Consider the following 15,216-nt stretch of genomic DNA (forward strand, 5'->3'; position numbering starts at 1 on the left):
TATCGTTGTCTTCTAAGTGCTATTTTTACATGATATTGCGGTGCAATGTCCATGAGGGAACTTTGTCACAGCAGAGGTGAGTTGAGGAAACAACTTTTTACGATACCAGCTACCATATGATAAATTTAAAGGTTCAGTATGAATTTTGGTGAATAGCTGGGCAAAGGGTTGAGTGGGTAGTCAGCCACGTTGGGGTGTTCAGGTGGTCGAAAGGGTAGCCGACTAAAGTGGGGGCATAGTCTGATTGGGGAGGTTTAGTTGGATGGTAGTTGGGCTGGGGAGGTTTTTTCGGATGTTGGTTGGACCGAGGGGGGATGTGGGAGTTTAGTTGGGTGAGGTCAGAAAGGGTGGGAAGGTGGTGATCAGAGAATGGTGAGTTGTGTCGCTATCTACATTTTAAATTACGTTTTAATCTATCCAACATTTCCTGGGTATTTATTCAGGTAAGTACTTTGGAACTGACAAAGTTAGAATGAGCAGTGACAATAAATGATTTTGAAGATGATGTACTGATCTCAATTTCATATGTTTGTTTTTCATTCTATTTCAAATCGCTGTGGTCATTTGTGTTTGGATGATTTGATAGTGTTTTAGCAATTGTTTGTAATTAATTGTGTACTAACGATGTATACATAGTATGCAGGACAAAGAAGCATTTCTCATTCCAGTTAGGGTGGTGGTCAAGAAGGGCACTTGGATGTTGAGTTCAGTTAGAAACTGAGTCTGATAGAGAAGATGAGCTTGGGAAAATTTAGAACCTAATGAGAGATGGGAATTCTGTTTGGAATGGAAATAAAGGAGGAATGGTCTGTATCAATGTGAAGATATTGCAGTTTTTGCTTTGCATTTGCGCTTTTAGTCATTGGAAAATTTGAGAAAATCAGCATGGTTTATTTCACTGGCAGTTTGTGACTTTGGGGAGATTGGAGCTTTATACCTATAAAAGATGTATTTGCATATGGGAAATCCACATAAAGTGTAACTTCAAGTCAAGAGTTAAAGCATGGAAAATTGAATCAGGACTAGTAGATGCATGTTTTAGGAAGAAACAGAAATAGAACAGAACAATAGGTGCAGCAGGCAGTACAGAGGGAGAAAGTAAAGAAGGAAGAGATAGAAACTGGCATGGAGGAAAATGAGGGAGATACAGCTTGGTTGGAGGGTGTTTGGGAATATAGTGTCACCAGTGGAGTAGGGAAAGCTCTTATTTATGGGCAGCGAAGAAGACAACTAAGGGGAGGGATGGGTTGGTTGAAAATAAAAATGTAAGAAAAATCAACTAAATGAAGATGGAATCTTTTTGGTTTGTGTAGCTCTGCAACTTAATTGGCAACTGAAATGTGGCTTTTTTTTGATTCATTTGAAGTGTTTTTTAAAAACAGTAAGTGGGAAAATGTCACAGCTACTCCATTTTTTTAAACAGATTGGCATCTGATGCCAGCATGAATGCTTGCTAAACTTGTTTTATTATGTTTCATATATGGGACAGATTCTTGCTGTATTGTGAATAATTAAGAGTTTGTTCCTTTTGGAAAAGAGACCAAAATTGTATGATATAACAGCACCTTGAAAGGTTTTTCAATGCAACCAAGTAGCACAACAAGAAATTACCAGTGGTGTAACTAGGAAATAAATGAGAGTCAGACCATAAGGGCAGTCAGAGTCTCTCTCCACACTTACCACTTGCATACTGAATGCAAAATTCTTAGTATATTTGGAAACCATCTATACCAAAATGTCAGACTGAGTCTCCTCTTCTCAGATATTATTTATTTCCAGTCATTTCTGTTTCTATTCAGCCTCTTGAACCTGCTCCACCATTCAATAAGATTGTGACTGATCTGATTGTAGCCTTAGCTTCACTTTTCTGCCTGTCCCCATAATCCTGGATCCCCTTGTTGAATAAACATGGGTCTGAAATATGCCTTGGACACATTCAGCAATGCAGCCTCAACTGCTGTCGAGGGAAGAGAATGTCTAAGATTAACAATCCCGAGGGAAGAAATTTCTCCTCATCTCAAACTTGAAATTATTTTGAAACTGGATACCCAATTTCTAGATTCCTCCATGAGGGGAAACATCCTCTCAGCATCTACCTGCCAAGTCTCCTCAGAATCCTGATGTCTCGTTAAGATCATCTCTCATTCTTCTAAACTCCAAAGGATGTAGGTGTTTGTATTTGGCTAACATTTTATCCATCGAGCAACATCACTAAAGTATGTTTTCTGATTATTTATCTCATTGCTTTGCAAGTTTACTGCTGTTTTTCCTTACATTACAACAGTTGAGTACATTTTGAAAGTACTTTGAAGGTTGTGAAGTGCTTCAGTACACCTTGAGGTTTGAAAGGGTGTATATAAATGAATGTTTCTTTTCTTTTTATGGGTGGTTTTAATTTGTAGCATTAGTTTACAGAATGGGGAGAAATAGAAATAAATTATCCATGAGCAGCAATAGTATTTAAATAAATTAGAGAGAATTGGAGAAAGTAAATACAAAAAGTGGAGTTAGAAGTGCACATTAGCAATATGATTTACATAATGGGTGGAATTTTTCTGCAGTGGCATTGAAGCCATTAGGCATAGTGGTGGCCTTTTCTCCTGTATTGCTCGCAGCGTTGGGGGGAAGAATAGGAAGGGGCAGGTCGAGTGCCAGTGGGCCGTGCCAGGATACTGCTCAAGCATGACCTGCTGTTCTCCCACCACCATCACCCAAGTGACATATTCACCTAAGCTCCTCTGGGTGCACGCTGTGGGAAACAGGTTGTAATTTGCGTGTTGATGTGAATGAATAATGTAACCAGCGAATTTAAGTAGATTTAAATTTATTTGAAGGGGTCTGTTCCGTCACTGGCAGGAGCGGGGTCAATTGCAACAGACTTCCTGCCAATGAATAATGCGATTTGGGCCTCTTCTGAGATTTTAAGTTTCTATTGCCATTCCCACCTGCTGCAAACGGGAGCACAGAATCCTAGCCAATGTTTCAGGCTTCACTCACTATTTGGTTTTGCTTTCACTGGGATATATGTATTTGACACCTGACTATCAAATGATTGATTAGTGAGCACAAAAGATTGTGAAAATGTGGAGCTTTTCCTGCCCCCACTCCCAACACTTCACAGGGCTGTGGCTGCTGGGTCAAATTTTTAAGACGCAGATTAAAACGGTTGAGGAGCCGAACCCCTTCACAGATGCTACTTGACCTAAATATTTCCAGAATTTTCTATTTTTATTTTTGATTTCAACCACCTGCAATGTTTTCCTTTTGTCAGTGCATTTGTTTGTTAGCTGTGTCAAGGAATGTAGGGCAAAATTAGGTAAATGTACTTTAGTTGCATATAAGCATTATCTTCCTTGTATGGTGGAGCAGATTTGAGGGCCTTCTGCGGTCCATATAGAGTTGTTGTCACTTGCCCCTTGATTTGAGGATGCCTTTGTGAGTATTGCCCTAATAGAAGTCTGCAGATGATTTTGTTTAATGTGGGGACATTGGGGAGTCATGATTATTACTCTATCTTGACGGGTTGATGATCGGGTTTCGATAATATGTGAAACTAGGACAACCAGAACGACCTTTGCCGCTGAAACATTCTTCTGCCTTTGCATCCTCCTTTTGCTTCTTCTGCCATTGAGTACTTTTGGGGCTGCTCCTGTCTGGCACTACCCCCCGGTCCTGCCACTAGGAGCAAGCTGCTTGAGATGAGATTGCTCAAGGAACATTGGAGCACATGAGCCTCTTCAACATGTCGAGGTGCTGATCCACAGAGAAGTTCTATAGAGTAGGGGAAGTGGCCCAGATAATTTGTTTTTCCCTCTGGTTACTTTGGGATTATCATGACAGACAACTGTAAACAACAAAGCAGCAGAATAGCAAAACAATTGAAATGGCAATTTAGTAAGAGAAGCCAAGCAGTTATTGAGACAATAGCTACCTTGGATGAGGCTTGAGACAAGCACCAGCTGTGGCAATACTGCTCATAAATGAAGGATGCTGGTAACCAGAATGGGCTAAGGGAGCCGAACACAGTACAAGGCGAAAATAGGAGCGGGGCCAAGGGAAATGAGAAGAAGTCAATTGCTCTGGACTTGGGTATGTATATGAGAAATAACCTTTACCAAGATATTTCATTGTGCTCAGGAATGCACATTTACAGTGCCACCATGTGACTAGTGTTATTTATTGTGGTTAGAATGAATGGTTGAATTATGTTGATTACTCATCCTGTGTGTGGTTCAACTTCATGCTCAGTTTTGCCTGTAAATAATGTCATTAGGAACTTATAATCATTCATTATTATATAAGTATATTTGAATTTTATAAATTTGTGTTTGTATCAATCAGTTTTATTGGGAAATAGGAACATTTTCTTTGATAAAGCTCTTGCATGAAATTTGAATTGTGACTTTTATTACTACTGGTTACGTATGAAAATTTGTCAAAGTAGTTTTTTGTTATCTTTACTGGAGTTGTTGGATAACACCGCATGTGTCTATGGGAGTGAAATTCCCCCAGTTAATTCTGGCATTTTAAAAAAGTTCCCCATTTTGTATTTTGCGTAAAACTGTCAACTGGAGAAATCTCACCTATTTTGTTTGAATAAGCAGTTCTATTTTGTCTGTTTTTTTTTATTTCTATGACCGTGCATGATGCCTCTTTGTTGTTTCTTCCTTTTGTTGGTAATTCCAGTAAATACTGAATACATACAAGCCAGAAAGTTAACTTGATCTCAGTCATATCCCCATATTATCACAGATCACAGAATCACAGATTACTACAGTGCAGAAGAGGCCCTTCGGCCCATCAATTCTGCACCGATGCATGAAATGCCCTGACCTGCCAATTTGATCTCACTTGTCAGCACTTGGCCCAAAGCCTTGAATGTTATGATGTGCCAAGTACTCATCCAGGTTCCTTTTTTTTTTAAAGGCACCCTGCCTCCACCACCCTTCCACGCAGTGCATTCCAAACTACCCTCTGAGTAAAAAGGTTTTTCCTCAAATCCCCCCCTAAACCTCCCACCCTTCACTTTTAACTTGTGTCCCCTCATAACTGACCCTTCAACTGAGGGGAACAGCTGCTCCCTATTCACCCTGCCCATGCCTCTCATAATCCTGCACACCTCAATTAGCGTGCCCCTCAGCCTTCTCTGCTGCAACAAAAACAACTCAAGCCTATCCAACCTCCCTTCATAACTTAAATGTTCCATCCCTGGCAGCATCTTGGTGAATCTCCTCTGCACCTCCTCCAGTGCTTTCACGCCCTTCCTTTAATGTGGCGAGTAGACTGTACGCCGTACTCCAACTGTTTCCTCATCAAAGTTCTACACAACTCTATCATGACTTCTTTGCATTTGTAATCTATTCACTGATTGATAAAGGCAAGAGTGCCATATGCCTTTTTCACCACCCTACTTACCTGCCTTTCCACATTCAGAGATCTATGAACAAGCACACCAAAGTCCCTTTGTTTTTTGGAACTTCCCAGTGTCAGACCTTTCATAGTATACTTCCTTATCAAATTACTCCTTCCAAATTGCTTTTCAGGGTTAAGTTTCACCTGTCACTTACCCACTCATTTGACCTCTTGTCTATATCTTCCTGTAACCCAAGACACTCAACCTCATGTTTGACCACCCTGCCAATCTCTGTGTCATCGGCAAAGTTACTGATCTTACCCCCCATGTTGTCACCTATGACATTTATATGAATGACAAACAATAAGGGACCCAGCACGGATCCCTGTGGCACGTCTCTAGTCACTGGCCTCCAGTCACTAAAACAACCATCTGTCACCACGCTGTATCTCCTATAGTTAAGCTAATTATATATCCAACTTGTCAGATCACCCTGTATCCCAAATTTGCCTTCTTAATAAGTCTCCCATGTGGGACTTTGACAAAGGCTTTGTCGAAATCCATGTAAACTGCATCAACCACACTGCCCTCATCCACACGCTTAGTTGCATGCTCAAATTCAATCAAATTTGTTAGGCATCACCTCCCCCTGACAAAACGTGCTGACTATCCTTGATCAAACTTTGCCTCTCCAAATGGAGATAGATTCTCTCCTTCAGAATTTTTTTCAATAGCTCCTCAACCACAGATGTGAGACTCATTAGTCTGTAATTCCCTGGCTTATCTCTACAATCTTGCTTAAATAGTGGGACCACATTAGCTGTTCACACTATCACAACTCACTGAACTGCAAGGTACTATCATTCATACAGCTGCTGACAAAATTGCATAAGATTGAGGGCCAAACCTTGTTAATTTATTTTGCATCTGTGAGCTACAGTTGAATGTTACACCTTTTTAATGCAGAGCTTCCATTTTTGACTCAAATTATTGTAGTTGAATGGATCAATTGAAGACTTAGAAAATGTCTATTTTGAGAAAGAAGGACTTGCTTTTGTGTAGAGCCTTTCATGACCACCAAGCCCTAAAACACTTCAAGCAATGAAGTACTTTTTGAAGTGTTGCCACTGGTATATTTTTTCTATTTGTGCACTGGATGTGAGTGCTACTAATGAGGCTTGTATTTGTTGTCCATCTCCACGTGTTTTTGAAGATGATGACCTGCCTTCTTGAACCACTATGGTCCATGTGGTGAAGGTACACCTATAGTGCTTTGAAAAAGGCAGTTCAAAGATTTTCATTAGTCATTGTTCCAAGTCAGGTTGGTCTGTGGTTAGGAGGGGAACTTGGATGTCCCCATGCATCTGCTTTCGAGGCAGCAGAAGTCACAGATTGGGAAGCTGCTGTTACAGGAGGCTTCGAAATTGCTGTAGTGCACTTTAGATGGTACATACAACTGCTGTAACTGTGTGCTGATAGTAGAGGAAGTCATGATTAAGGTGGTGATTGGGGTGCCAGTCAGGAAGAGGCTTTGTCCTGCTGGTGTGCTTCTTGAGTATTGTTGATGTGTAGCAAATGTCAATTTGCGCAGTGAGTCTTCAAAAACAGCATTGCTATAATGACCAGATATTCCGTTTTACACGATGATTGAAGAATAAATTTCAATCAGCACACTGGGGGCCATATTCCCTACCTTTCTTTGAAATACTTCCATTTGGATCTTTTGCATCCCTCCATTTGAAAGGACAAATGGAGACAGTTGGTTTAACACCCCTTTTGAAAGGTGGCACTTCCAATAAATCAGCCTTCAGCACTACATTGGAGTATCAGTCTAATTCTAGACTCGTGTGGTCAAGTGCTGGAGTGGGACTTGAACCCACAACATTTCAGACTTGAACAAAAGTGTTACCAACCGACCTGTTAATGACGTTTTTTTAAAATATATCTGTTGCATGCATCCAGTTGCTCTTTCACAAATCCTAGCAAGGTTTTGGCTTTGACTTTATGAATGGTAGGTGAGGGCCAATGCAAGGATGGTCAGGTAATGCTGGGAGTGGGCGGGGGAAGATAGATAGCACTTGTTGAGAATGCATCAGTGGTCAGTTTTTGCTGTCTTGGATCATAAAACAAAGATCAGGTGAGTAGTAGTTTTTCCAACTGGTGGAATGAAATGTGGCAGGTTGCTTTGCATGATACACAAGTTTTAGATCCTGCCAGAGGTCCAGATTGATGGTTATTCCCCCTGTGGTAATGTTGAGGTATCCCTATATGATGTTGGCTATTGAAGTCACTAATATAGATGCTTAGGTATGCTGCAGGCTAAATTATGATGTTGAACCACAGTTCATTTAGTGGTTTGTAGACATTGGTGCTCAATCTTGCCTATCGATGGAAATGGAGCGGAAGTCATCTGATTTTAGAGCTGCGTACATACATATGAGTATATGAATTAGGATCGGGTAAAGGCTTTTGATGCCATTAGCCTAATGTACCATTCAATTAGGTCATGGCTGATCTGATTGTGGCCTCAAATCCACACTCTTGCCTATCCCTGATAACCTTTGACTTCCTTGCTAGTCAAAAATCAATCTGCCTCTGCCATAAAGTAGGCCATACCGCTGCCTCCACAGCTCTCTGGGGAAGAGTGTTTCAAAGACTCATGACCCTCTGTGTGGAGAGGCGGGCGGGGGGAGAAATCCCACATCTCCTTAACATTTACAGAGCTAATTTGTTGGTTTTGTATCATGACACATTTACTCTTATCCTTTTGGATTATAGTTGGAAAAGATTGGAAGGATTAGAGGGCTAAATATCAACCTGGTCAATTGTGTCGTGAATGCTCCTTCTGTGACTAAGTCCTGGACAGGACCTTTGGCTCAAAGGTAGGTTCACCACCTACAGAACCACAAGATCTCCGAGGAGTGACTTTGGTGGAGCTTTCTTTTGATGTAGGTGTCTATGGAGGGAGACAGCAATCTTTACATGGCTTTCCTGTTAAAGTAAGTTTTTCAAAGTGAAAACCTGCAAACTAACACTGTGAAAAAGATGACCAAACACCAACAACTGGGGTCCCAGTTTAATCATTTAACGTATACAGGAAAATGAATCCTCTCAGGGACAACAAATCCAAGAAACAGGACCAGCAACAAGAATATAGTATATCAATGTTGGAGGCCTATCCTGAGCAAAACCTGAGCTACTTTCAAAACAACAATTTGACCAGAATGTAGACACAGTTACCTTGCAGCTGAGTCCCCACTCCTTGTAAGCAGGGACAGCGTGATACATTGCATGGTGTGTAGCTTCGATACAATGTCGTCTGTCTGATCCTTATAAAGCGGGCATAAAATTTCATGTTGCTGGAACAGGCATTGTAGCTAATGATCAATAATTAGTAATTATCTTGTCTAGAGTATTTGCTTGCTTTGCTGTTGGTCCACTGGAGAGCAAAACTGCTTGAAGGAAGGAGATCTTCATTGTATGGTTTGGCTGTAGCCAGTAGTACAGTAACACCATACAGACCCAATATGTCTGTGTCTTCTCCACAGCCCATCAAAATAATTCGGTAAATTTAACTTTAATCACTAAACTAACCACTTTTCCAAATGAATTTGGATATTTTATATTTTTTAATATGATGCCTTTTTCTCCTTTTGGATACAGCACTTTCAGATGACAATTCAGGCATTGCAGGATGAGCTCCGAATCCAGCGAGATCTGAACCAACTCTTTCAGCAGGATAATAGTACCAGAACAAGTGAGCCACTTGTTGCTGAGCTAACTGAGGAAAATTTCCAACACCTTCACAGCGAACATGAACGTCAGGCCAAAGAACTATTTCTGTTGCGCAAAACTCTGGAGGAGATGGAGCTGCGCATTGAGACTCAAAAGCAAACACTCTGTGCCCGTGATGAGTCTATCAAGAAGCTGCTGGAAATGCTGCAGAGCAAGGGACTGTCATCTAAGGTGATGGAAGAAGACCATGACCGAATACGACGTTTAGCTGAAGCAGAAATGCTTGTGAACCAGTTAGAAAACATACTTGAACAAAAAGAAAGGGAAAACCATCAGTTGAAAGAGGTAAGAATTATTTTGTACTTGAACAGCCTTTCTCCTTTTGAAAAAATGTTTCTTTTCATTAGATTCCCTTACTTAGAGCACCATTCAACAGTATCTGTTTGTTCCAAAACAACCTACTTAGATTGATTATGTCTGTGATGGCTGTGACATGAAGAACGTTGAGGTCAAACTAACCACCAATACTTGTCTGAATGTTTTTGTTATTTGACAAACTGTCTTCTCAGAGTTAATTTGGGAACTTTATATAGCTGCTTTTTTATTTAATTGAATTAATTTAAAAACATATTTGAAGAGTTTTAAGATTTTTAATATAAAATCCAATGAGGTATTTCACAAGTTTTGAAATCGAATGTATTGTAGGCTGAAACATTGGACAAAGATTGGGACACCAGGGAGGAAGCAGTCACAGTTCTAGATTTTCTTGAAGGTGGGCTGCTAATTGTTGGTGAATGGGTTGAGCAGCTGCAGTTCAAATTGTGCACACCTGATGGCACTGATGTGCCAATGGGTGAACATCCCTCTTTGCCATGTTCCAATTTATAGCCCACATGGTACAGCCAAAACTGGTTCTCCACTTTGTTCCCCCTCCATCTGGTCTGCCCCTGAAATAGTGTGCAACTCTATCACACTGAAAATTCCATGTTGACTCTCAGTGACCTTGTTAATTGACCTTTTCTTGAATTGGATGGGTTTCAGGGTTCATCTTCCCCTGTCGTGATAAAATACACCAGTAGTAAGAAATGTGATGTGAAACTGGCACACTGACCCGTGTTATCTTTAGAGCCTGCCCACCGTTATTCCATCCAGAGGGGGAACCTCAAAATCTTGTCCAAAGAATCTGCTGCCTGGGTAGGTCCAGTGTTGTTATAGGTCTAGAAAATTGTCCAATATGGTAGTGTAAATGTGAAGACAATGCTCCGCTATCTGAATGTGATCATCATGCAGCAGTTTCAAGAAGTATCAGGAAAGTAAAGTTGGTGTGTTACCGTGTCCGTTAAAGTTTAGCAGAGAAAACATATACATTACTTACTGCATCATGTTCTGAATGACATCAGGTTCCTGTGCTTTAACTTATCCATCTATTCGTCAACTGGCTACAGCTACTTTGCCAAAAGCCCTTCAGTATGCGACTACCTTCCATCCTGTGGATGTGCCCAAACCTGCAAAATCACTTTTGCTTGATGAATAACAACATGGGAAGTTTGCCTTTGATTTAACTGCTACATTTTTGGTTTTGCCTTTTTACGAGATGCCCAGAATGTGCTGCAGACAGGAAAGATGAAAATTGTTGAGTTCCTTTCACTAAAGCCCTATATAATTGCAGTAAGATTTCTTGAATATTTCAATCCCTTTTGCAATAAAGGCTATCTTACCATTCACTTTCCTAATTACTTGATTTTACCTGCATTTTACCTGTGTACAAGGGCACCATGGTTACTTCGAATACCAAATTTTACCACTCTCCCTTTTTAAAAAAAAAATGCTGTAGTAGCTCAGAAACCTGGCTGGAAAGGAACGTCATTTATTGCTGAACATCAAATAAAACCATTACTCCATGGTGTATATGTAAATCGCTACCAGGACATTAGTTCTGCGGACCCTTCCTGGTGTCTGCCTATTAAAAGGGCTCAGGCATTGAATTCCGTCTGAGAAGGCCGTTGCCTGTTACCAAGGGAACTTGTATACAACAAGGCCCATGGAGATTGATTAGAGATTCCCCATGGAACTCATGGGGCTTATCATATTCCTATTTTTCTATTTGCAACATTCTTGTCCACACAAAATATTGCAGAAGATGGAAATTAGAAATAAAAACAAAGTGCTGGAAAAATTCAGGATTCCTTCCTGAAAAAGTGAGTATGGAGACAAAAGTGATGGAAGAAGAATTCAACATCGTGCTGAGCCCAAACTCATTGAAGTAATAGAATAAAATGAGTCCTGTGCTAAACACCGATCAGTCAGTGTCAGAGAGGGGAAGGTCAGAGAGCATTGTGAATAAACCACAAGAGGTAGGATTAGAAGAGGGGATATGAGGTCAGAGGAGTGGATGGGGAGGAAGGATCCAGAGGGATGTCTGAGTTGTGGGGGCTTTTGTTCTCTGAAAGGAAATGAAAAGGTTTAATTGTTCATGTGTTTTATGAGATGAAGAATAAAATGAAACAGAACCAGGACAGAGAGGGTGAGTCACTGCTGTTGCAGAAAGAGGTCAAGTATGTACATGTGGCAAACAGTGGTACTGAGTGGGGATCTCGGGATGTGGCAAGAACAGCAGATAGAGGAGCATTTTGTGTCTCTGTGATGCCGATAATCCTGAGTATAGTCAAAACATGAAGGATTGACATTCAATTGGTATCTACAGGAAGTGAGTAGGAACCAGAGACAGTCAGTGAGGAGGGAGATGTGAAACTGAAAGTGAGTTTTGCTAAGCACCTTGTCAAACACCAGAAGAAAAATAGAAAGCAATAAGATGAAGAGACGAATCAAAATCCTGTCAGAGAAAAGTAGTACTCCAAGGTAGGCATTCCTGGATGAGAAGTGACAATGAATTACACACTTAAGTTAAAAGCCTGACGGAGTGTGGGAAAAGCTCAGCAGGTCTGGCAGTTTTCTGTATTTGCTGAATTTGTTACTGTCAAATATTCCATCCCTGCTTTCAGTAGGCTTTTTTAGTGGTTTGTGCAACCAAACCATTAAAAAAGCTCCTGAATATTCGGAAGAAAATCTCATCATTAATTTCTTTCTCAGACTAAAATTTATTATAATGTAGAAATAATTTATCTCCATGTGATTCCAATTCTGTCAATATTAGTGGTTCTCATGTAATCCATAAAATACATTAGTGTAGAAGTATTTTCTATTGGAGACATGAAGAGTCTGCATTTCAAATTTTTTTAAATTCATTCTAGGAATGCTTGAGAAACTGATTATATAAACAAGAGGAACATCACCAAGCTATAGAATAGCCAGTAGCAGCTACTCTGTAAAAACGTGTGTGGGAATCAACTATTGAATCACAAAGTATTGCACACACCATACGATATAACTGATTTTGCCTACTGTTTTGAAAAGTTGCTCCCTTGAAATACGTTGCCATGTGCATCTAATCAGCGTTCTGAAACTGATACAGCTGAGAGTAAAGCTAGTGCCTGCCCAAAGTAAGAATTCATTGAAGGTTTAGCATAGAAGTGGAAACAAACGTGAGGTAGTGTGTTGCTAATCAAGTTCTGAATTTGACTTTATCATTGTTGCTATCCCTGTGGAGACTGACTTTAAAAAGGGAATCAAACTTCCAGTTAATAGCTGAAAGAATGATACAACAATATTTCACTTTGCAAGATGTCTATTGTAACAAAATACTGAAATGTCTGTTGACAAAACACTACCTTTGTAGGTAACTTATACTGAGCTTTTACCCTTTTACTTTTAGCACCACTGAAAAAGCACACATCACAGGTGTCCTTTACACTTTACTCTAAGCAGACATTCAACTTTCCTGGAATCAGTCCTGATTTTAGATCCTGAGGCTTTGCATCTGTTTCCTTTTCTCAGCCTGATTACTTTAAGTTCCGGAACACACTCTGTAAGGCTTTGGTCAATGGCAATTCTTTTTCTAGCACAAGCTAGGCAAATCTTCCAGTTTTGTTTTAACTCCTCATGAATTTGAATTCTAAGTGGAATGTGAGCTTCCACCTGCATTTCTGTGTGGTGAACCGCAGCATCTTGCTGCCTGTAGCTATGCTACCTCTTTTGGATTCTGACAACAGACTAGTCCACTTGTTTGATGTTCAGTGATTACAATCTGTCAGTCTTGGACTTGGAGACTGACAGCCTGTTCAGCTGCTGTTCACCAGCATCATAGCTGCATTTGGAATTGTCTGCAAGTGTGACCAAGCCTAGATTATTTAATGGGAAGGTGGTGCAAGGATTTTTAACAGACTAATCGCCCGAGCATATTGTCAAACAGACTTTAGCACCTGCCATGTGACCCATTTCATTTTACCCTAAGTTAAAGACGTGGCGCCAAAATAATATAATTTTACAACCTTATATTTGTAACAATCATTTCCTCCTTTAACAGGATATTCAGCGGAGAATTGAAGTGGCACCAGAATCCGCGAAGACGAAAGCATTGCAAACTGTCATTGAAATGAAGGTAAATGAAGACTTTTACTGTGTTTGTGTTTGGGACCAGATCAGAAACTCCAAAGTATGTTGGACGTCATCTGTGCAAGCATGAGGTGTTTCATTCCAGGTGTGATTCTATTGACCCACGAGGTAATTTCTATTAAAACAAACTATTTAAGAACACAGTTAGTATATAACACAAAGAATTACCCTAACTTTTACCAGCTAAAATGCTCAAAAATGACAAATTATAAATCTTAATGGCTAACTATGTCTACAATTCCAATTTAAGCAACATCCCATAGATAAAAATCCGACCAGAACCAATTAACACTAAGAACAGTTATGTTCATGTGGATGCTAGATTTCCAGTCTTTTAACCCTCTGGAAAGATATAGAAAGACACCTGCCTTCTGACTCTTAGACTTCCAAGCAGAGAAACTTGAGAGAAAGAGACCTATAAAAGGGCAGTCTCCAAATCCAGAGAGAGAAACAGTCAGATAGAGAGCTATTTCTTCTCTCTGGAGATCCCAAGCAGCAACTGAGCTGAGTTTCTCTCTCAGCCTAGCCCCGCCGAATCACAAGATCTTGTCAATCAACCTAATCAAGCCCCACTCTGAAAAACCCCAGGGGAAAACACTAAAATAACAATCTTGCATTAGTCCAGATTCAAACACAGGTTCTGGTGATTAAGATCAATTATACTGCTTCAGTAACAATATAGGCTGCCAGGTATAGAATGGCACCAATAATAGAACTGACTAAAACAATTCCCGCACAAGAAACATGACACACGATGTCATACTTGCCTATTTTATTGTCATATTGGCAGACATAGTAGATACTAAGCTCAATAGGATATCAGAAATCAACTGTAATAATACCAGAGTAAAAGTCAGTTGCGTTTCCCTGCATGCTACATATAAGTGTTCATTCAGGCTTTGTAGATGGGGCAAAATATATGTTTTTGAAATTATGAATGCTTGTTTTCTACTTTGGCCAATTTTGCACAGGGAGAGCGTTGACTTGGAAATTCAGGGGCGTTTGACAATATTCTGGTAGCACCTTAGGACTTGTAGATTAATAATTCCTTTTTCTAAAGTCTCTCAATGTTTTGTGACATTTATTCCTGGTATTACATTTTCAGTGTGTGAGGGCTGATGATAAAAACTGAGTTGATAACCAAGATAATGTAAAAAAAAGACAACTCATCATTTTTTGGAAACTGGATTATGGTATCCAACTTGGAGATTTTGGCCTGTGACTATTGAGAACAAAATTTTACTCATGGTTGAATGGAATGATTGTTTAAGAAAATAGGATTAATTATTCGCCAATTGTCTTACCATGTTTGCATCATTTCAGGGCTGAAGGGCCCTCCCGTCCTAGAGCATTATAGAACTTAATTATGCAATTGTGAAATTCTGGCAGTGCATGCAATATTTTTTTCTGGATAGCAAGACAAATTCTGTAGACATGAGGGTTGGTGTCAGCTTTTCCTGTGCAGTGGAAGGTGTATCCTCCTGCTTCTTCCTTTAGCTGTCCCTCAGCAAAAAGACAGGTCCCTCTGAGAGCACCAAAGTCATTTGGGAGCCTTGACAGCTCACATGATACGTTTACAGTTCTTCTTTCTGGACAGTCACTCGTGAGATTATTTA

General features: G+C 40.1%; 1 protein-coding gene across 4 annotated transcripts in view; it reads left to right on the forward strand.

Moving 5' to 3' along the window:
- LOC145344087 (ELKS/Rab6-interacting/CAST family member 1-like) overlaps window positions 1-15,216 on the forward strand; it is a 789,164-nt gene that overhangs the window by 33,407 nt on the left and 740,541 nt on the right. For all 4 annotated transcript variants that reach the window (XM_080190908.1, XM_080190909.1, XM_080190910.1 and 1 more), the window contains exons 3-4: window positions 9,017-9,433; window positions 13,512-13,586. In XM_080190908.1, coding sequence (XP_080047034.1) covers window positions 9,017-9,433; window positions 13,512-13,586 — 492 coding nt within the window. The remainder of the gene's footprint in view (window positions 1-9,016; window positions 9,434-13,511; window positions 13,587-15,216) is intronic.

This window comes from Carcharhinus amblyrhynchos, chromosome 6 (genome assembly GCF_965287045.1).
Source record: "Carcharhinus amblyrhynchos chromosome 6, sCarAmb.v2.hapA, whole genome shotgun sequence".
NCBI lineage: Eukaryota > Metazoa > Chordata > Chondrichthyes > Carcharhiniformes > Carcharhinidae > Carcharhinus > Carcharhinus amblyrhynchos.